Here is a 19,957-nt window from a genome sequence, read left to right on the forward strand (position 1 = left end):
TGTAACTTGTATGTGAATATGTGAAACAATGTGATGAATGTTCTTCATCACACTTTCTCTTTCGGTCCCAGGGATTACCTGGCCCTTCTGGCCCTACTGGACCTCCAGGAGAACGTGGCTACCAAGGACCCAAAGTGAGTAAAAATCACAGTAAAAATCTTTATCCTTGAGTGACATCATGTTCTAAATTGTACCAAGAATTCCTATTAGAGTGTGATTGAACAGAATATAGTATTATTACTAGTAGCATATAGTAAAACTATTGTTATTGGTTTGTTTAACTAATTAAATACCTTCTGGACAGGGTGATACAGGTCCTCCTGGCCCCAAGGGAGATAAGGTAAGATGTTTTCACAGTTAAAAAATGTCACACTGTGACTGTGTAGAAGTGTATTTTGATTTTTTTAATCCCTTTTGCAGGGTGACAGGCTCTCCTTTGTAAGTGAGAAGGGAGATAAGGTGAGATTTATGTGGTGTTAAAAGGGTCTCACTGTTTATAGGGTTTTGTATGTGTGTGACTTCTGTTGTAATTGTTGAACATTTCTCTTCAGGGTGAGCGAGGATTTCAAGGCCCACCTGGTCCCCCTGGAAGACTTGAGGATTCGCAAGGAGGCCCTATCACAGTGCATCTACCTGGACCTCCAGTATGTATCCTCTCAAGAGAAATCGTACTATGTTTGTTTATAAATAAATAAGGATTATGTTTTGATTGCATTTTTAATCTCTTTCTGAAGGGATTCAGAGGACTACCAGGAGACAAAGGAGACAAAGTTAGTATTTTGCCCTCAAATATGGTTGTAGACCCTGGATATTTACTCTACTATTTACTTTAATCTCCTATATACACTCAACAAAAATATAAACGCAACACTTTTGTTTTTGCTCCCATGTTTCATGAGATGGACTTGAAGATCTAAACTTCATTCCAGATACACAATATTACCATTCCTCTCAAACATTGTTCACAAATCTGTCTAAATGTGTGATAGTGAGCACTTCTGCTTTGCTGAGATAATCCATCCCACCTCACAGGTGTGCCACATCAAGATGCTGATCTGACATCATGATTAGTGCACAGGTGTACCTTAAACTGCCCACAATAAAAGGCCACCCTGAAATGTGCAGTTTTGTCTCACAGCAAAATGCCACAGATGCCACAAGCATTGAGGGAGCGTGCAATTGGCATGCTGACAGCAGGAATGTCAACCAGATCTGTTGCTCGTGCATTGAATGTTCATTTCTCCACCATAAGCCGTCTCCAAAGGCGTTTCAGAGAATATGGCAGTACATCCAACCGGCCTCACAACCGCAGACCACGAGTAACCACACCAGCCCAGGACCTCCACATCCAGCAGGTTCACCTCCGAGATCGTCTGAGACCAGCCACTCAGACAGCTGCTGAAACAATTGGTTTGCATAACCAAACAATTTCTGCACAAACTGTCAGAAACCGTCTCAGGGAAGCTCAACTGCATGCTCGTCGTCCTCATCGGGGTCTTAACCTGACTCCAGATCGTCGCTGTAACAGACTTGAGTGGGCAAATGCTCACATTCGATGGCGTCTAGCACATTGGAGAGGTGTTCTCTTCACGGATGAATCTCGGTTTACATTGTTCAGGGCAGATGGCAGACAGCGTGTGTGGCGTTGTGTGGGTGAGCGCTTTGCTGATGTCAATGTTGTGGATCGAGTGGCCCATGGTGGTGGTGGGGTCATGGTATGGGCAGGCATCTGTTATGGACGAAGAACACAGGTGCATTTTATTGATGGCATTTTGAATGCACAGAGATACCGTGATGAGATCCTGAGGCCCATTGTTGTGCCATACATCCATGAACATCACCTCATGTTTCAGCAAGATAATGCACGGCCCCATGTTGCAAGGATCTGTACACAATTCTTGGAAGCTGAAAATGTCCCAGTTCTTGCATGGCCAGCATACTCACCGGACATGTCACCCATTGAACATGTTTGGGATGTGCTTGACCGGCGTATACGACAGCGTGCACCAGTTCCCACTAATATCCAGCAACTTCGCACAGCCATTGAAGAGGAGTGGACCAACATTCCACAGGCCACAATAGACAATCTGATAAACTCTATGCGAAGAAGATGTGTTGCACTGCATGAGGCAAATGGTGGTCACACCAGATACTGACTGGTTCTGAGTCCCCAGACCGCCAATAAAGCAGAAACAAAATGCACATTTCAGGGTGGCCTTTTATTGTGGGCAGTTTAAGGTACACCTGTGCACTAATCATGATGTCAGATCAGCATCTTGATGTGGCACACCTGTGAGGTGGGATGGATTATCTCAGCAAAGCAGAAGTGCTCACTATCACACATTTAGACAGATTTGTGAACAATGTTTGAGAGGAATGGTAATATTGTGTATCTGGAATGAAGTTTAGATCTTCAAGTCCATCTCATGAAACATGGGAGCAAAAACAAAAGTGTTGCGTTTATATTTTTGTTGAGTGTATATTTGTGACACATGGTTTCTTTTGCAGGGCTTTTGCGTCCCTTATCTCGATGGTGTAAAAGGGGATCCTGGGCCTCCTGGACCAAGAGTGAGAAGCAAAAATATATATTTTCTGATCATACAGATTCCGTTCTGTGTAGCAGTCACCTTTTAGTAAACCTGTGGACAAAAAAAAATTAATTAACATGTCTGCAATTTAGGGTAAACCCGGTAAAGATGGAGATGATGGGCCAAAGGTAACAGTAACTTATTTTATTATCCATTCAACTGCAGTTTTCTTGCCTTGCATGAAATATTCATTACTAAAGTACATGTCCTCTTTTAGGGAGAAAAGGGATTTTCTGGCAATCCTGGAATTCCTGGTTCTCAGGTATCTAATGCACTAAATGATGCATTATTACAGTCAGGACTTTAACTTGAAAATTCAGTGCTAAAGTGCTCAATACGTTGTCATTTCAGGGAGACAAAGGAGAAAGAGGACCACCTGGTTATGTAAGTGATCTTTCCTTCTCATCCAGTGACTGACTTCTGTCAGCTACAATCAACATCTGAAAATTACCAGATATGCACATTACTGGGGCAATACTTTGCTTTTTCATTGTAGGTTTGTGTAAAAACATGGTAGCACTCCATTGAAAAAGACCTGTTCCCAACATAGATGCCAAAGTGTTATTCCAAGCTCACAAAGTTAACATAATAATTTGTTGCAACATATGGTTGCACACTAACAAAGCATCATTATCAATACAATACTTCTGCTGACCCTCCGGCTCCAGTTTATCTTTTCACCATGCTACAGTGATATAGATGTGTATATTTAACTGTTTCTGTCCTCTGTGATATCTGTCAAATAATCTGTGTCGAGGTGGATTTGACTCCTGAATAGAATATTAAAAATCAATTGCAATCCATCCTAATTTGTTTTACTATGTAATAGGGAAGTGGTGCGCCTGGCCCCCCAGGTCCTCGTGGTCTCCCAGGGTTACAAGGAGAAAAGGGTAAAATGATGATACAATATTCCAATAAATGTGACTGATTTACACTTGCAACATATATCTTGGATCAGCTCAAATGTGTTTCTTTTTATTTTACAGGTTATCCTGGTCCCCAGGGAGAGGCAGGTCCACCAGGTAAAACCATCATAGCAAAACATGAAAATACCACATGCAGTCAGACTGCTAACTACCCAATAACTCATACCACTCGTACAGGGCGGCACATTGAAGGACCTCGTGGAGAGCCTGGCCAGAAAGGAGATGTGGGTGAAAAAGGAGACAGGGGTGTGGAGGGAGAATCTCTTGTTGGACAACCAGGACAACCAGGACTCCCTGGACCTCCTGGACCACCTGGACCACCAAGTCTGTCTGATATTTGAATGTTACAGTCATTTCAACGAATAGCAACAAGCGTCACCATCATACAGAATGTTTTAGCAATCTAATGTGTATGTGTGTGTTTGTGGCCCTATTCAGTTGCCCCAAGTGAATGTAACATTGAGAAAGGACATCCTGGTCCAGCAGGCCCACCAGGGCTACAAGGAGAAGTAGGACAGAAAGGTAAGGATAAGTGTAGTTACTGCTGACCCATCTATTAAAATTACATTTAATACATTTGTATTAAGATATTAAGATGTAAGGACATCTGTGTACCGTACTCCATATTTCTAAATGTTTTTTCTGTGTCTGTCTTAGGTGACAAAGGAGACACATGTGTTCTGTGTGAGAGTTCTGGTCAACCTGGGCCTCCTGGCCCTCAGGGTCTTAAAGGAGAGCGAGGTAAGTGAACAGTGATCACATAAAATGGTGAAGTAAACTTGCATCCAGCCATCAGTGTCCAATGTTATGTCCCCAAAACCAATGTGGATGAGCTACAAATGCTGAAGACACAAAGTTTATGCTGCAGTGTATATCTCACACTGACAATGTGCTTTTGAATATTTTTTATTTTCTGTTTTTGTTTATCATTGTTACTCTTGATTTTGCTATTATCATATTTGACCCCACTGTCTTGTGTGTATTGACACACACTCTAATTAAATGAGCTAAGTATGTACAATGTTGATTTTTATCTTACAGGACCTCCTGGTTTTGTTGGCAGCAAAGGACAAAAGGGCTTTCCTGGCTTTCCCGGACAACCTGGAACAACTGTGTGTAAAATAATTCTGAGAAACCAAAAACAAAATTTGAGAGTGCCCAATCAAACAGTAAAAACATTCTTTTTACCTGTGTATAGGGTACTCAAGGAAGTCCTGGATTGATGGGGGCCCCTGGTGCAGTTGGTGAACCAGGCGATATTTTTATAGCTCCTGGTCTAAAAGGAGAAAAAGGTCTTCCTGGTAAGCCTGGTTCAACAGGGCAACCAGGAGTGAATGGATTACCAGGGAGAGATGGCTTCCCGGGTCAACCTGGCTTTAAAGGAGAACCTGTAAGTGCACGTGCTGTCATATTATATGATATTTATGTTATTTATTTACTTCCTTCTAAACTGGTGTTTCAAGGCCAGCTTTTCTCCATAATTTCCAATTTTGCACTCAGGCCAAAGAGGGCATCAAGGGTGAACGTGGACCAAATGGGGACTCTGGTCCCTCTGGCCCTCCCGGAGAGAGAGGTCCCCCTGGTTTGCCTGGCTTTGGCCGACCTGGAGATCCTGGAGAGAAGGGAAGTCAGGGTAGAGCAGGACTTCCTGGAGCTCCCGGACTACCTGGTAAGCAAGAGATTTGCATTGTAAACACCTGAAACTGCACTACATACATGAATGTTGAATGTAATATACTGATAAGGTATTCCTGTACCTTGTGATGACCAGGTACAAAAGGTGAGCCAGGTAAAGGTTTGATCACTCCTGGACCTCAGGGGGTACCTGGACCACGAGGAGAACCTGGCATACAGGGATTTCCGGGTGAGAAACATCATAGTTAGAATAAAGTGAAAAATAATCATTTAAATTCGTTTCCTAGGACTAATAGATTTTACATATTTTAAAATGTGTTGGCTTCAGGTGACAGAGGCCTGCCAGGAGAGCCAGGGTTGCCAGGTTTTCCTGGAGAGAAAGGAGAACATGGACCTCCTGGAATTGGCTTTCCAGGCCCGACTGGTCCTAAAGGTGGGCCCTTTAATTGTGTTTTTTCCAGCTCTCCTATTCAAACAGAGAAAATGTACAACTTAGGAGAAATGTTGTGTCCATGTTTCTAGGAATCAATGGGATTCCAGGAGCCCCAGGATTACCAGGAGAGCCAGGAAGACCAGGACAGGATGGGTTTCCAGGAAACCCTGGTCTGCCAGGACAAAAAGTGTGTATTTGTCAACATGTGTATATCAGTAAATAATGTGCCCACTAACTTTTTAGAAAGTTCTCAGTGAAATGACAAGAGACCCGAAGAACCCTCAAATGTCCAACAAAGTCCTGTTATATTTTCATGTGTATAGTCCTGTAAATAAGTGTTTTTTTTTATTCTAAGTTTTTGTTTTTGTTTCTACACCTCCTAGGGTGAACCTGGACGAGGTCTTCCAGGTCCTAAAGGTTCACAGGGCCTACCAGGAGTTAGTGGTTTTCAGGGACAGAAAGGTAATGTTGGACTACCTGGCGTTCCTGGACGAGAAGGACAGACAGGACCACCAGGACCTCAGGGAGTCAAAGGTACTGCAGGAAACAACAAACTAAACAACTCATAGTGTAACTGCTGCTGTAACTGTTACACCCTCAAACAAAATGACTCATTCCCTATTGCCATTAAATAGGTGAGGTGGGACCTCCAGGACCTCCTGGATTGATTGGTTCACCAGGTGCTCCTGGAAAGGGCTCACCAGGAGCTCCTGGACCACAAGGACCACGTGGAGAGCCTGGGCCATCTGGTGAGCACAAAACCACTTTGTGGAATCTATTTTTCCACATAACAGTAGAAAATATAAAACACTACTACCTACATTATTACAGCACTTTGTAGAGAATAGATATTGTATTTTCAAACTTCCTTCTGCCACAAGTCCAAATGTCTATTGGAAGAAAGTGTGACTGTCAGCTGGTGTATGTATGCCATACAGGTCAAGGAGGGGAAAAGGGAGCAAAGGGCTACCCTGGTCCTCCTGGTCTTGACATGCCAGGGCCTCAGGGAGAGAGGGGCACCCCTGGTTTCCCAGGATCACCAGGTCCTAAAGGTCAGCCTGGGCGACCAGGTTTACAAGGCAAGGATGGACCAATTGGAAAACAAGGTGAGAAACACACTGGATGGTAGTTGTCTGTTTACTTTCTGTTTTGTTTTATTTGCTGTCTTTACAGTAGATGTATGTTTTCTGTATAGGTCTGAAAGGTGAAATGGGCGTAATGGGAACACCAGGATCACCAGGATTTCCTGGACCTCCAGGTACACCTGGGCTTCCTGGACTAAGAGGTGAGGATCAATTAAAAATTCATCTTGTTCACTGTTCTTACAGAGTAATAAAAACTCTTTTCCATTATACCTCTCAGGTGACCCTGGTATTACTGGGCCAAGAGGTGAAATTGGACAGGCTGGATCTAAGGGTGAAAGAGGAGAACCAGGTTTGCAGGGACCACCTGGGAACATAAGTGATGTTGACATGGAACACATGAAGGGGGACAAGGGTGACAGAGGAGACAGAGGTATAGCCTACATGTGACTCAGTAAAAGAGTTTGTCACAATGTTGATATGACCTATAGTTTAATTCATACCTCAATTTCGATAAGGTGCCACCGGTGTCCACGGAAATAAAGGCCACGATGGCCTTCCAGGGAGCCCTGGAATGCCTGGCAAAGATGGAGAGCCAGGGTCACCTGGACAACCAGGTGATTTGCTTGATCTCAATAACTACAGTTTACCTATTTGGATCCATTAAGTTTTTATAGTTTTTTTGCATTATGTGATTGTCATTTCAATATCTCTGATCTTTCCAGGTGAGAAAGGAGACCCTGGTTTTCCTGGAAAGCCTGGGCATATGGGACCTCCTGGACAGAAAGGCAGTCTAGGGGAGATGGGAATACCAGGTATAAACACACATGAAATGTATCACATGGAAATGCCAACCATTACACATATAACAAAAGTGTATGATGTTAATATGATCTAGTGAGAAATAATGTGTCATACAGGTAGAAATATTATCACTTCTTGTACTCATCTTTGAGTATTTGTGCAGGTCCGGTTGGTCCAAAGGGGACTAAAGGAGATATTGGCACACCCGGACATCCTGGATTCAGAGGCACAGATGGAGACAAAGGAGACAGAGGAACACCTGGTGAGCCAGGTATCGGGATCCCTGGACATCCGGGAGAAAGGGTAATATTAACATTGAAAGCATAGTATTTTAGTTGTTTTCTATACAACACAATACAGACATCTTAATAAAATGATAACCTTTGTTATCAATTCTAGTACACAGCTAATGACAGAAATGAAAATGAAGAGACGTTTTCATCACTGTGAAAGTGATGAATGCATTGCCTTAGATTTAACATCACATTTTCTGACTACCAAGCAGCACCTACTAGTTCAATTATTAGCATTCCTCTCAATTCCTCTATTACAGGGTCACAAAGGAGATCAAGGATTCCCAGGATCACCTGGAGACAAGGGTCAGAAGGGTCAGGAGGGTATGCCTGGAAAACCAGGATTCCAAGGACCCAAGGGAGACAAAGGATCTGTTGGGTATCCAGGTAAGATTTCACCCTGTATTGTAGCTGTAGTTCAAAGCTCATACCATATATGTCATTTTTTATCAATTAATGTGTTTAAACATTTGTGTTCTAAAGGTCAGGCAGGAAAACCGGGTGAGAGGGGCAGCACTGGGCTTCCTGGATCTGCAGGAGAAGCTGGTCTTGACGGACGGCCTGGTAAATATCAGAGTTAGCCAATACCATTTCACACAGAGACTATTATTCTGACACCAAACTAATCTGTGAGCTACAATGATTGTGTAAACAAGCGCTCCCCCTAATATTCAATATAAACTGCCTTTATGAAGGTGATGAATGTGTCACAAGATTTCATGTACCTTGGTAGTTAGTAATAAGCCTGAAGTAACAATTGTGCACCATAGTAAACCAGTTCTCTTTCAGGTGAAGTTGGCCAGCAGGGGTCTCCGGGTCCTCGTGGAGACAAGGGAGAACCTGGAGTAGATGGCATCCCAGGATCTACAGGAGAGAGAGGAGACCCAGGTTAGTGCCAGAGGAGTTAGAGGTCAAAGCACTGGGTAACATTAGAATTTGCTAATTTTACATCGTTTTCATTAGGACCTTTAGTGTATATCCATATTTTCCTTAAACATTAAAAACACATTTTAAACAAGGAAAACAAATGTAACATAAGGCCTATCTGTCTTTTTTCCTGTAGGTATACCTGGCCGTGGTATGCCTGGACCACCAGGAACTTTTGGTGAAAAAGGTGAGTGCCTCTCCATCATTCATTCATTGACAGTAATGCCTTATTCGCTAGAAGTCAGTGAAGGTTCATCATATGGCTTTTTTTTAATCCTCAGGTGACAAAGGTGGGTCTGGCTTCCCTGGCCCCCCAGGTATTCCAGGTATTCCTGGTATCAAGGGTGACAAGGGACTTCCAGGCCCACAGGGACCCAATGGAGATCCAGGAGAGCGTGGTCACCCAGGTATCTCTCTAGAGGGCCCAAAGGGAGATAGAGGACAAACAGGACAACCCGGAGAATTAGGTTTGTTTAATGCATGGCAAGCTGACGAATTGTGTTCATAATAGGGCTGCAACGACTAGTCGACTTATAGTCAATGGTAAAATTTGTCGACAACTAATTAGTAGTCGATGGGCTGTTAGTGATGTCATCGCATGGCATGCAAGTGTAACGTATTTGCAGCGGGGAATGGTTCTGTGGCTCGTGGTTTAGCGGGATGAAAAAAAATATGAACCGAGGGCTTCGGCCCAAGATCTTTAGCTTTATACATCGAAGCAGCAGCGCAGAGGCGGATGAATCGACAACAAATTAGCGGTTTTAAGTAGTCGACTATTAGTCGATTAGTTGTTAAGGTAGTGGATGACTAGTCGACTATTGAAATAGTCATTAGTTGCAGCCCTAGTTCATAAGGACCATTTTCTGTTTAAAATATCTTCTTTTCTTTGTCTTTATAACACAGGAGCACCAGGATCCCCAGGACCAGCTGGCGTGCCTGGCAGGGATGGTCAAAAGGGAGAAAAAGGAGATCAGGGTCTCCCTGGTTTCCAGGGCGAGACAGGACATAAGGGTGACTCTGGAGTTCCTGGACTTCCTGTATGTCCCAGCTTTTTTAGTTAATATGCAGTTAGATCAGATATTTATGTGTGTATAACAGCTGACAGAACTGCTTTAATGCTATTAATCTCTGTTTTAGGGACAACCTGGCCTTCCTGGAATTGATGGACACAAGGGAGAGAGAGGATTACAGGGTGTTCCTGGCTTCCCAGGTGAGAATGCACTGTATCGTAGCTGTATGTACTGCATATTTTAGTCTGGGCAATAATAAGAAAAATGTTTGTAGCTAAAATAAAATAATTGACAAACACATTAATGTAACCCTAGGTACCAAGGGAACCGGTGGAGATTTAGGGTTCAAAGGTGAAGTTGGTGACAGAGGATTCCCGGGTGAAAAAGGTAAAAAAAAGAATGAACCTTTAAAAAACCAAAACTACTAATAAAAATGTATGGTTACTAATAAATGATGATATGGTATATTCAGGTAATGTGGGTCTTCCCGGTCCACCTGGCCCTACCATCTTCGTCAAAGGGGACATTGGTTTCCAAGGAATTCAAGGCCCGAAGGGACCTCAGGGGCCAGCAGGCTTTCCCGGACCTAAAGGACAGCAAGGTGACATTTGTTGAGAAATGTAAATCCACTGTGACACAATAGCTTTCTGCTCACCTGCCATCCATATCTATTTTGTTTCATTTTCTTTCAAAGGTATCAATGGTATTCCGGGGCCAAAAGGAGAAGAAGGTCTCCCTGGATATCACGGTCAGTCCGGGGCCAAAGGAGAACCCGGCCTGCCTGGGCCACAAGGTGAGAGTTTCATGAGGCTTAAGAAGATGCAGGTTGATATGTTGTGCTGCTGCCTGTTTCACTTACTGATTACTCCATTGGCTTTAGGACCCAGAGGGCACCCTGGCCCCCCTGGACCTGATGGCGTTCCTGGTCAAGTGGGTCCACCTGGTCCCTCCTCCATGGATCACGGGTTCCTGGTAACACGTCACAGCCAATCAGTGGAGATTCCAGCTTGTCCTGAAGGAACATCACCTATATATGATGGTTACTCATTACTCTATGTACAAGGCAATGAACGTTCTCATGGACAAGACTTAGGTGAGAAATATCAGGAATGAAGAGACATGGAGAAATAAAATAGGATTGCACACATTTGTTTGTTCAAAACATCTTGTGGCTTTTTGTTTTAGGCACGGCAGGAAGCTGTTTAAGGAAATTTAGTCCCATGCCTTTCCTATTCTGTAATATCAACAACGTGTGCAACTTTGCTTCTCGTAATGATTACTCCTACTGGCTCACTTCCCCTGAGCCCATGCCTATGAGTATGGCACCTATCACAGGTGAAAGCATTAAACCTTTCATCAGCAGGTGAGTCAGCATTTTAATCCGCACAGTTCTCTTTCTGGTGTCTGTGTTTTCTGTACAGTTCTCATGTGTGTGTGTCTGTGTGTGTCTGTGTGTGCACAGGTGTGCTGTATGTGAAGCCCCAGCCATGGTGATAGCAGTTCACAGTCAGAGCATCATGATCCCGCCTTGTCCTTATGGCTGGGACTCTCTGTGGATTGGATATTCCTTTGTCATGGTAAAACAGATGAGTGAACAGTGAACAAAAGAATATTTTTTTCCAATTTACTTAGCAACAATTTCACCAACAAACTAGACATGGCTATACAGTAGTGCTGTGCAAAAAACAGTCAATATTTTTAAAACAATAAAATCAACGCACCAGCCCCCCTGCCAGAAGTTAGGCGGTGTAGCTTCGCTGGCCAGTGTGTGACCATGTAGAGACAGAAAATAGTTATTTGAAATAATTTGTCTACTCGGTGACCAACAATGAAATTATCCTGCCTATTATTAGATTGAAGTGGTACATACAAAAAGGAAAAAAGATGTTGAGCATTGCATACAGGGAATTCTATTTTAGTATCAGTATTGGTATCATATCAGATCATATTATTATTATAGCATACTGCACTGTATCGAGGTATGTATTGTATCGTAGCCTACATATTGTATCGTGGTGTCCTTCACAATACTCAGCCCTACTATATAGTTAGAATCCACATGCAAGTACTTATTCGTTAACATGGCATTGTATGTGTGTTTGCAGCACACCAGCGCTGGTGCTGAGGGTTCCGGCCAAGCTTTGGCTTCTCCTGGTTCCTGCCTGGAGGAGTTCCGCAGCAATCCATTCATTGAGTGTCATGGACGAGGAACCTGCAACTACTACGCCAATTCATACAGCTTTTGGCTCGCCACAATTGAAGACAATGAGATGTTTACGTAAGACTGAGCACTCACACTTAAACATTCAATTTCTTGATTTACTCTTCACCACTGGAAAGCACAGACCTGTAATGTTGGGTGTAGTCAGCACACTTCTGTTGTGATGTTATGTGTGGTCAGTGTTTGCAAATATTACATTTTCTTTGTGTGTGTGTGACATAGGACTGATTTTTGCTTTTTTTTATTCTAACTAATTCCAGGAAACCTGTTCCGGCAACACTAAAAGCAGGCAGCCTCCGAACACACATAAGCCGCTGTCAGGTGTGCATGAAGCGGACATAAAGCCTGAGACCAGCATCCTCCATTGTGATATGCAAGCAATAAGGCGTGCATTGACATCCTCCACTTGGCTTTACTTCCTATTTTTTAAAGGATGGTGCTATTTCCCTGCGTGGCATGTGTGAAAGGAGAGGGACAGAGATGTGGGTCACACAACAGCCAGAACTTAACAAACCAAGACACAGAGACCAAGTGGCCTTTTTTTTTCTTCATGCAAAAACACAATCAAACACAATCACAACATGTTTTTAACAAATGGCACCCAGTTTACTGATGCACTGAGTACATGCCCCCCCTTAAACTGGTAAACTGGTGTTCATTTTGAAAGGGCTGTTTGTGTAAGTCAGGTGCTATTGAATCTTAACTTGTTTGCCTTTTTCTTCCTGCACGCCTTATTTCCCTTCCGCTACCTGTGTCACATGATCCAAAGCTATTTTTACACATTATTATAGAATGTCACGCCTTATAACTTGTGTAAACCTACTAATGTAAAGGATGGGACTTACCACTGGTTATTTGTCATTTGCTAAACCAAATCAATGTTGCATAAAGACACACACACACCCACCCACAGGTATCAATCATCTTGTTGTAAATATGCAAAGACGCATTCCTGTTTTTAACATAGTTCAACATACTCTCCTCAGGTTATTACTGAATTGCTTTGTGTGTTATGAAGCTCATTTTTATTTATGCGATATATGAGAATATGTTGGACCAGATTTTATATATCCAAAAACAATGTGTGACAGCCAGCACCGTATTAACATACCAAACAGCACTGAAATATCATTGACAGGTGTGTGTGTACTGTATGTGTGTGAGAGTGCTTGTGGATGCCTTTGAAAAAGTGTTGGTGTGTGTGAGACTGTGTTGTGATGTCCACATATATACTGTTGCACAACCCTGTTGTTGACATTACATGGGACAAGTAAAAGACAAAATAGGCAAAACGTTCTTGTATCTTTACTCTGCCTGGTTGTCAAAGGATATAATGTTTTTACAGTTAGTCAAATCTCTCTCATCTTTGATCCCAAAGAAATGCACATGTACAGTATATAAAATTACACCTGACATGTACTTGCAGTTTTGCTTGTGAACTTGACCAATCTCACTTGTGAATTAGTGTTACTATCCCTGTTTGAGTGCAACGCGTATTCTTCTTCTAAAGAACCGGTGTGCAGGATTCAGTGTGATCTGATAGAAGATAATCGTTTCATAATGATGTTTTTTGTATAATCACCTGTAACTATGAATAGCTGTATTTTTGTTAGCCTAGAAAAAGCCTGTAATTTTCAGGCATGCAAATCCCTTTATATTCATCATCACTTGACATGGCTTAATGTAAATGATAATTGTGGAAGCAACAACTTGAAAGCAAAGGATCGGAGAGGGTTATTTAATAGGTTGCATTCTACAACTTTACTACTAGATACTACTGTATGCTGCACATTGGTCCTTTAAAGAGTGAGGCCAAATCCCAACCTCCACACTGAGACTTTAAGGTGTGAATCTGAGCCCACTCAACTGCAGACTTTGATGAGGAACTTGGCTTTAGTTGGGTATTGTTGTCCTAAATGCACACTTCTGCAGTGTGCAGAAGTCATTTCACAAAGTTTGGCAAAGAGTATAAACACTATAATGTCAGAAGCATGAAGGGTTAATGTTTACCTTTTTTTAGGTTGTTTTTTAACTTGATGAAAATGGTATTAAAAAAAAAGATGCACCCAGATTTGAGGCCTTAGGGTGGAGGTTGGGATTTGGCCATCAAGTTAAAGTCAGACAGTGCAGGTGGAGATCATTTTAAAGGTCTTAAACATACATTTGTTTATCCTTTACTATACAGCATTTATTGGGAGTTTTTGTTTATTCTGAAAGTCTCTCGGACCCCAATCATTGTTCCTGTGTCACTTTTAGTGCTATTGAAGGAATGTTCTTAACTGTTAAACTGTAAGTGTTGAAATTATTCAACACTTACTGCAAACTATTTTTGTTAGCTTGTTGTTCCTGATTGAGATAAAACATGCCACAAAGTACATATAGCATTAGCAGTATTAGCCAGCATAAAACAAATATGCCTACAGTTGAAAGGCTTTTAAGATATTAACAAACACAACAGACCGTTCTTCCTCAACATTTTATATTGTTCATTCACATCCAATACTGTGTAATACTTGCAATAAAATGATTTGTAGAATTTAATAATTTATCACAGGTGTTATTTGTTCTTTTTTCTGTCATTGTCTAATGCATTGCTTTAGAAATGCCACAAGAGGGCAGCACTTGTACAGTTTGAAAGTAAATTGCTGAGGAATCAGTACCTCCATTTGGTTGACTCAGAAGCTCACAGTACTTGTTTTTGTCTTCACACTAACCCATAACAGGCAGCAAAAGCTGACCACAATTATATCTTGAACAATAATTTAGGTGCAGTCTCTGCAACAACACTTCCACAGTGCGATGCAGCCACTACCTCAGCACTTCTGCTGGGACTGAAGCCAACAAACCCGTTCACCCCACGAAAACACAAACGGATCGATAGGCTCCGCAGAGAACCAGATAACCCCTCCTTTCAACTCTGCTCTCGTCTTTCATTTATTGCCGGAATACTATCCCTTGTTTCCTCTCTTGTCACCAGACAGACAAACAGAGCCCTTGACCGCCCCACCCCCGCTGTCTTCACAAACAAGTCTGACAGGGCCTTGGCCTCTGACCCAAAAGCGCAAGGTCACTTAGGTGGTAGTCAGACTGGAGGTGGACATACCACACTGAAAGACCAAAGGGTCAAATGACAGGGTGCCATAATCATTTGCTACAAGGCAGTGCTATCAGCAGGTTGAACAATGAAGAAGTTGAAAAAACTTTTCCACACAAGTGTTTTGTAGAGATCCGAGCTGGATATATAAAAACTATATATAAAAACTGGTACTGGCTTTAAGTGCCAACTACACATGACGAGTCACGACTGTCCCCAACTAGTGCAGACTTGTGTAAACTTTGTCTGACAAGAAATCGTGGGTAAAATTGGGTGAAAAATCCTGTAGTGTGTGTCCAGCCTAAGTTAAGCCTTTCGAAGGCTGGGGTTTAATGAAGACAACAAACTAACTAACAGATTTATCATACAATAAAACTCAGACTTACAATGTGCATTAGTCTTTCAAGTTTGCAGTGAAAATAAAACAGTATTTTAAATACAGGACACTTGAGAAAACAACAGAGAACCTAATAAAACGTGACACAAGAGAGACATTTGAAAAACTTGTTTTTGTTTTGGTCTTAAAAGCCCTGCACGCCCACATGGCCGTTTCAAAATGCTCTGCCTGATTAGACCTTCACTCAGATGGAAGCTGAGCTGAGCTATGCTAGGAATTGTTTTCCCCAAACTCTTTGTACTGATAAATAAATGTAATGTATAAGTCATCCTGTGAAAACAGGTGCAACAAACTGAACACACCCACACAGTCCTGACTGACCTGCTTTTCTGTGTAAATGTACGTGTGTGGTGAAAAGAAAATAATGCAAACTGCAGCTAGAAAAATCAGTGTAACTCTGCCTGCTTGTATTATTCAGCTATTCAGGATATAAACAACTACAATTATCTATGAATGTGTCTTTTTTTGCAATGAGCTGTAGGTGCAATAACCACACCTTAAGAGGACAATAATGTTCTGGGTTTAGACCTGGCCATCAGCTGACATCACAACATCAACTCATATGTAGATATGTGAACCTTCACCTTGCCTCTCCTTGTGCTGCCTGACTACAGAACTACAAAATAAAACAGGAAATGGCAAAAAAAAATCCAAATAAAACCCAGGTTACTGCTGGAATCCTCACAGTAACAATTTACATTCTATAAAATCCATCAATAATATTTCAAGTACATCAATGCTCTCTTATACAAAACTCATTTTATTCTCTTCACAGATGGCAGGATCAAACCTAATATAATCTCCATGTGGAGGTCAGGCTGTACTGCCAAATAGATGCAGTCATGAATAACATACCATTGGAAAAGTGCTACAACTGCAGCTTGAGTAATGACTGTTAGGCAGGCTGAATACGTATCTGCCTCAGTTGCACGGTCACATGTAGGAATATCATGTGCACAGAGAGATCAGCCTCACAGCTATGTGATGTCCATCTCTTTAGGAACACTGATTTCTCAGCGAGTGGTGAGATCAGCAAAGTTGTATAGTACAGCATACACACTTGCCTCTCAGCATGACTACTGCATATGATTCCATCTGTACAGCTTGGCTCACATGCGAGGTCTGATCACGATCTCAGCATGATCGGAAATGTGATGTGCTTAGATGGAGCCAAACAAGGCACTTCCTCCTCCGCTTCCTCCGCCTCCTCTTCCTCCACAGACAGTTTAACTCAATGCACAGTGTCCACTCAGAAATATGGAAATAGCGTGGCAGTGTATGAATGAGAGGAGAACAGAACGCCTCCACAGCCGAGCGGAGGAGTAAAAAAGAAGAGTGGACGTCACAGTAACAGAGAGTGCGTGGGCACAAGAGGAAGAGTGGGAGTGCATTTGTGGGAGGCATTCCAGTATAACTCTCAATCTGTCTTTTATCTTTGTTCATCTCAGTTAAATCGCTTGTACTCTTTCAAACAGCTCTCGATTCTGCTCTCACTATCTTCCTGTTGCTTTATTGGCAAATCAGTGCTGTCCTGTACTACTCTTCTGTTATTGTTACATTAATCAGCAATAAGCCATTCTACAAGCCAATTTTTTTTTTACTTTTTTCCCACAGTTTGTCCTGATGAGACCTCAGCAAGGGAGAGGATCTCACACAAAAGAAGATGATCTCTGGATGAGAGAGACACAAACGAAATCTCATAATAAAAAGATCAAACTAAAGCCGAACACTGGCCCCTAATCAAACTGTCAGTCAGTCTTCCTGACATAGATTTAGATTACAAGATCAATCCTGGCATGTCTGTTCATTTGAATGAATGCAGCCAGCAGCTGTGTTAGCTTAGCATTAATGAGAAGATGTACAGATAATAAAAGGTAGATGTACTGGCCAAAAGTCACTCATATAGAATGAAATCAAATGTTTTTTTATGTGATACATCTCAGGTTAATTCTATGTCACCAATGAGTTAGATACTTTGCCGTATTTTTAAGATTGTCATTTCCTGAATTGATGAAAATTGCTTTCAGCAATGATGGCATAAGCAGTCATGTACATTTCTTTCACTTGATCACAATAGGCACTTCTTTCAAATTGACATTCTTCTAAACATCCATTGTTTCAATTAATGTTCACAGCAAAAACTATGTGTTCAGAGACAGTTGTGTGCATTGAGATACAAGCTCAATAACGATGACCTTAATGGCTTCAAAAGGTAAGATGTTTCCTTTGGCTAGTCCCAACATCATGGCAGGCATGGGGCGGTTCAGGAGGAAAATCCAAACCGTGTGTGTGTGTGTATATATGCGCATTGGAAACATGGAGGTCAAAACGCACTTACCAGTGTATACTTGTTGATAAAGTTACTCCATGACTCCACAACGTGCTTTACAACTTAAGCAGCAGCAGTGTATATCCACCAAACGTCCACACGACGGCTGACGTAACGCATTGTAAATACTGAACTTGGAAATGACTGTCCCCTCTGCAGGAAAAACTCCCAAACACGTATTTACTTCGTTTAAAAACTTCCGTCCCGCTCAGACTACGAAGATGTGTAACACGCATGCGCGAATGACGTAAGTGACGTGAGAGAGGTGCATCGCTGAGGTGCTGTCATGGCAACTCGCAGGTGCTTCTTGAGCTGACCACTAAATGAGTGAAAGCATAGTTAAGGAGATTTTATTGGTTTTCACCACAGGCTTTATCCATTGATATGATTATATTAAACTTAAAAGAGATATTTAAGAGATACCTTTTAGCAGGATTGTGAGCATGGTTTCCAAAACATTGAACTATACCTTTTTGTCACAGGTTTCTGCGTGTAGCAGGAAAAAGTGTAACATTTGGGACAACCACTGATATAATGTGACTGGCAGTGAGCAAAAGGACAGTTTGTCTAGCCCTTCTGGTCTGTCAGTGTGATCAGATGGCTGGCATACATGGACTGTCCCTGTCTAGTACAGGGAACAGAAGATGCAACATGGTGTATAGGTGGATGCCAGACAATAAAACAACTATAGGAATATCAATGGAAATAGATGCACATGGTATTAATAGGTGAAATTACACACTGGACGTGTTTATACTGACACATGCATGAATCAAACACCGGATTTGTAGGAATTTTTTTTTTCCTTTGGTGGATGGGAGCATTGATTCTTATAAACAGCAGTATGCATGTATGCGTCCTTGTACCTTGCATCCTATTCACGTTTGCTGTGTTTAAAAAAAAAAAAAAAAGGCACATTCTGTGCGGTCCAGTTTTCACACCAAAGAGGAATTAGTGATTAGGTGCTGTCCATGTGTGAGAAGAGGATTGTGGGTGATGTGTGAACATTAGCGGATAAAGGTGTGAATACTTAGTAGTTAAAATTACATTTTTTGAGTGAATAGAACTTTTTTTTTCCCCCTATTTTTTGTGTTTAACCAGATTTGCTAATAAAATGCTGACACTCTCAACCATGATTGACATTTATCTCCATCATAGTGAACTAAATTGATGGCAAGAGTTTCTCCATGTATGATCCTATCACATCATAATGTAAATTATCCACTAATGATTATTAAACTATTTGTTGAAAATAAAAAAAAAACCTCACAGTTGATTAAGTGTGACATAGACATCTGTTTTAATGTCACTTTCTTGTGTAAAAAGGTACGGGGCGATGGCTCCTGGTTGGCTGCACAGGATGCACTGACTGATTAAAAAAAACTAAATTGAACCTTATATTCCAATTTATCCAGCTGACGACATCTACAGCAGCACATGATACTTAGTAAATAACCTTTTTACTGTGTTTCATGCTAAATTACCTCTGTTAATATTACAAGCTGGATGCTGGAATCTCTCATTGACTTGGCTGCTTCATTTACATGCTGAATGAAGTCTTCACTTAACTCAAGCACCATTAGCAAATGTGTTCCCACTTAAAGGAAGCCCAATTACCACAGATGAAAGGGATATGTGCGCTAAGCAGCTACTCACAGATTTAGAAAAAGTGGGTTTAACACACTTTTATTTTTTTACACATTTTACTGCTTTAAAGGCAAAACTGGTCCTCTTAGTAGAATTATTCATGGTCCCGATAATCTGTTATGTCCTATTGGTGTTGTTTTTTGCCCTCCAGTTATCTGGTGACATTGTCTGCAGTGTTGTTTGCCTTTCAGAGAGCTGGATTGTTGATTTTCTCAGCAGCTGCTGAATTATTGAGCAAAGCTATCATTACACCAGCAGACCAAGTATTTACAGTACTATTAGGAATGTTGTGCTGTTAATGGGCCCTTCCATTAGCTTTTGTGAAGGCCAGAGTAACACCTGCATCAACAAATACACACACACACACACACACACACTTAGATTCAAATGCTGTGACACGGTTGTCGGTGGGTGGGGGTGGGGGGCCCTCATGGGAGTTGCTTTTTTCAACAGTGGTCTGAGTATGTCAGAAAATGTGCTTACACCACGGCGACACATGCTGGCTCAACAGTATTACAGAGCATGGCTGTCCTTCAACATCTCTGGAGACTTCAGATTAAATACACAACCA

General features: G+C 41.8%; 1 protein-coding gene and 2 long non-coding RNA genes across 4 annotated transcripts in view; 1 reads left to right on the plus strand and 2 right to left on the minus strand.

Annotated features, from left to right (window-relative positions):
• col4a1 (collagen, type IV, alpha 1) overlaps nt 1-14,467 on the plus strand; it is a 33,208-nt gene extending 18,741 nt beyond the window's left edge. Inside the window, exons 10-52 of the mRNA XM_028433754.1 lie at nt 72-134; nt 305-340; nt 421-459; nt 552-644; nt 735-770; nt 2,509-2,568; nt 2,681-2,716; nt 2,806-2,850; nt 2,940-2,972; nt 3,418-3,478; nt 3,575-3,610; nt 3,692-3,838; nt 3,953-4,036; nt 4,172-4,255; nt 4,556-4,626; nt 4,713-4,904; nt 5,015-5,183; nt 5,286-5,378; nt 5,478-5,582; nt 5,672-5,769; nt 5,966-6,116; nt 6,218-6,331; nt 6,521-6,688; nt 6,778-6,867; nt 6,945-7,097; nt 7,183-7,281; nt 7,390-7,479; nt 7,632-7,771; nt 8,022-8,148; nt 8,245-8,325; nt 8,551-8,649; nt 8,825-8,875; nt 8,970-9,155; nt 9,592-9,725; nt 9,826-9,898; nt 10,014-10,085; nt 10,171-10,299; nt 10,393-10,491; nt 10,579-10,791; nt 10,884-11,061; nt 11,161-11,275; nt 11,804-11,976; nt 12,180-14,467. Coding sequence (XP_028289555.1) covers nt 72-134; nt 305-340; nt 421-459; nt 552-644; nt 735-770; nt 2,509-2,568; nt 2,681-2,716; nt 2,806-2,850; nt 2,940-2,972; nt 3,418-3,478; nt 3,575-3,610; nt 3,692-3,838; nt 3,953-4,036; nt 4,172-4,255; nt 4,556-4,626; nt 4,713-4,904; nt 5,015-5,183; nt 5,286-5,378; nt 5,478-5,582; nt 5,672-5,769; nt 5,966-6,116; nt 6,218-6,331; nt 6,521-6,688; nt 6,778-6,867; nt 6,945-7,097; nt 7,183-7,281; nt 7,390-7,479; nt 7,632-7,771; nt 8,022-8,148; nt 8,245-8,325; nt 8,551-8,649; nt 8,825-8,875; nt 8,970-9,155; nt 9,592-9,725; nt 9,826-9,898; nt 10,014-10,085; nt 10,171-10,299; nt 10,393-10,491; nt 10,579-10,791; nt 10,884-11,061; nt 11,161-11,275; nt 11,804-11,976; nt 12,180-12,261 — 4,398 coding nt within the window. The 3' untranslated portion in view covers nt 12,262-14,467. The remainder of the gene's footprint in view (nt 1-71; nt 135-304; nt 341-420; nt 460-551; nt 645-734; nt 771-2,508; nt 2,569-2,680; nt 2,717-2,805; nt 2,851-2,939; nt 2,973-3,417; nt 3,479-3,574; nt 3,611-3,691; nt 3,839-3,952; nt 4,037-4,171; nt 4,256-4,555; nt 4,627-4,712; nt 4,905-5,014; nt 5,184-5,285; nt 5,379-5,477; nt 5,583-5,671; nt 5,770-5,965; nt 6,117-6,217; nt 6,332-6,520; nt 6,689-6,777; nt 6,868-6,944; nt 7,098-7,182; nt 7,282-7,389; nt 7,480-7,631; nt 7,772-8,021; nt 8,149-8,244; nt 8,326-8,550; nt 8,650-8,824; nt 8,876-8,969; nt 9,156-9,591; nt 9,726-9,825; nt 9,899-10,013; nt 10,086-10,170; nt 10,300-10,392; nt 10,492-10,578; nt 10,792-10,883; nt 11,062-11,160; nt 11,276-11,803; nt 11,977-12,179) is intronic.
• On the minus strand, nt 3,739-7,635 carry LOC114453847 (uncharacterized). Of its 2 annotated transcripts, none has more exons than XR_003672478.1 (5): nt 7,168-7,635; nt 5,453-5,615; nt 5,272-5,357; nt 4,703-5,180; nt 3,739-3,844 (listed from the first exon to the last, which is right to left on the minus strand). It is a non-coding gene; the product is annotated as an uncharacterized LOC114453847 (long non-coding RNA). The 2 variants fall into 2 exon arrangements; XR_003672479.1 differs by lacking the exon at nt 3,739-3,844 and adding an exon at nt 4,444-4,615.
• On the minus strand, nt 10,144-10,699 carry LOC114453848 (uncharacterized). Its single transcript, XR_003672480.1, has 3 exons — nt 10,558-10,699; nt 10,354-10,479; nt 10,144-10,284 (listed from the first exon to the last, which is right to left on the minus strand). It is a non-coding gene; the product is annotated as an uncharacterized LOC114453848 (long non-coding RNA).
• Nucleotides 14,468-19,957: the final 5,490 nt, after the last annotated feature.

This window comes from Parambassis ranga, chromosome 21, assembly GCF_900634625.1.
Source record: "Parambassis ranga chromosome 21, fParRan2.1, whole genome shotgun sequence".
NCBI lineage: Eukaryota > Metazoa > Chordata > Actinopteri > Ambassidae > Parambassis > Parambassis ranga.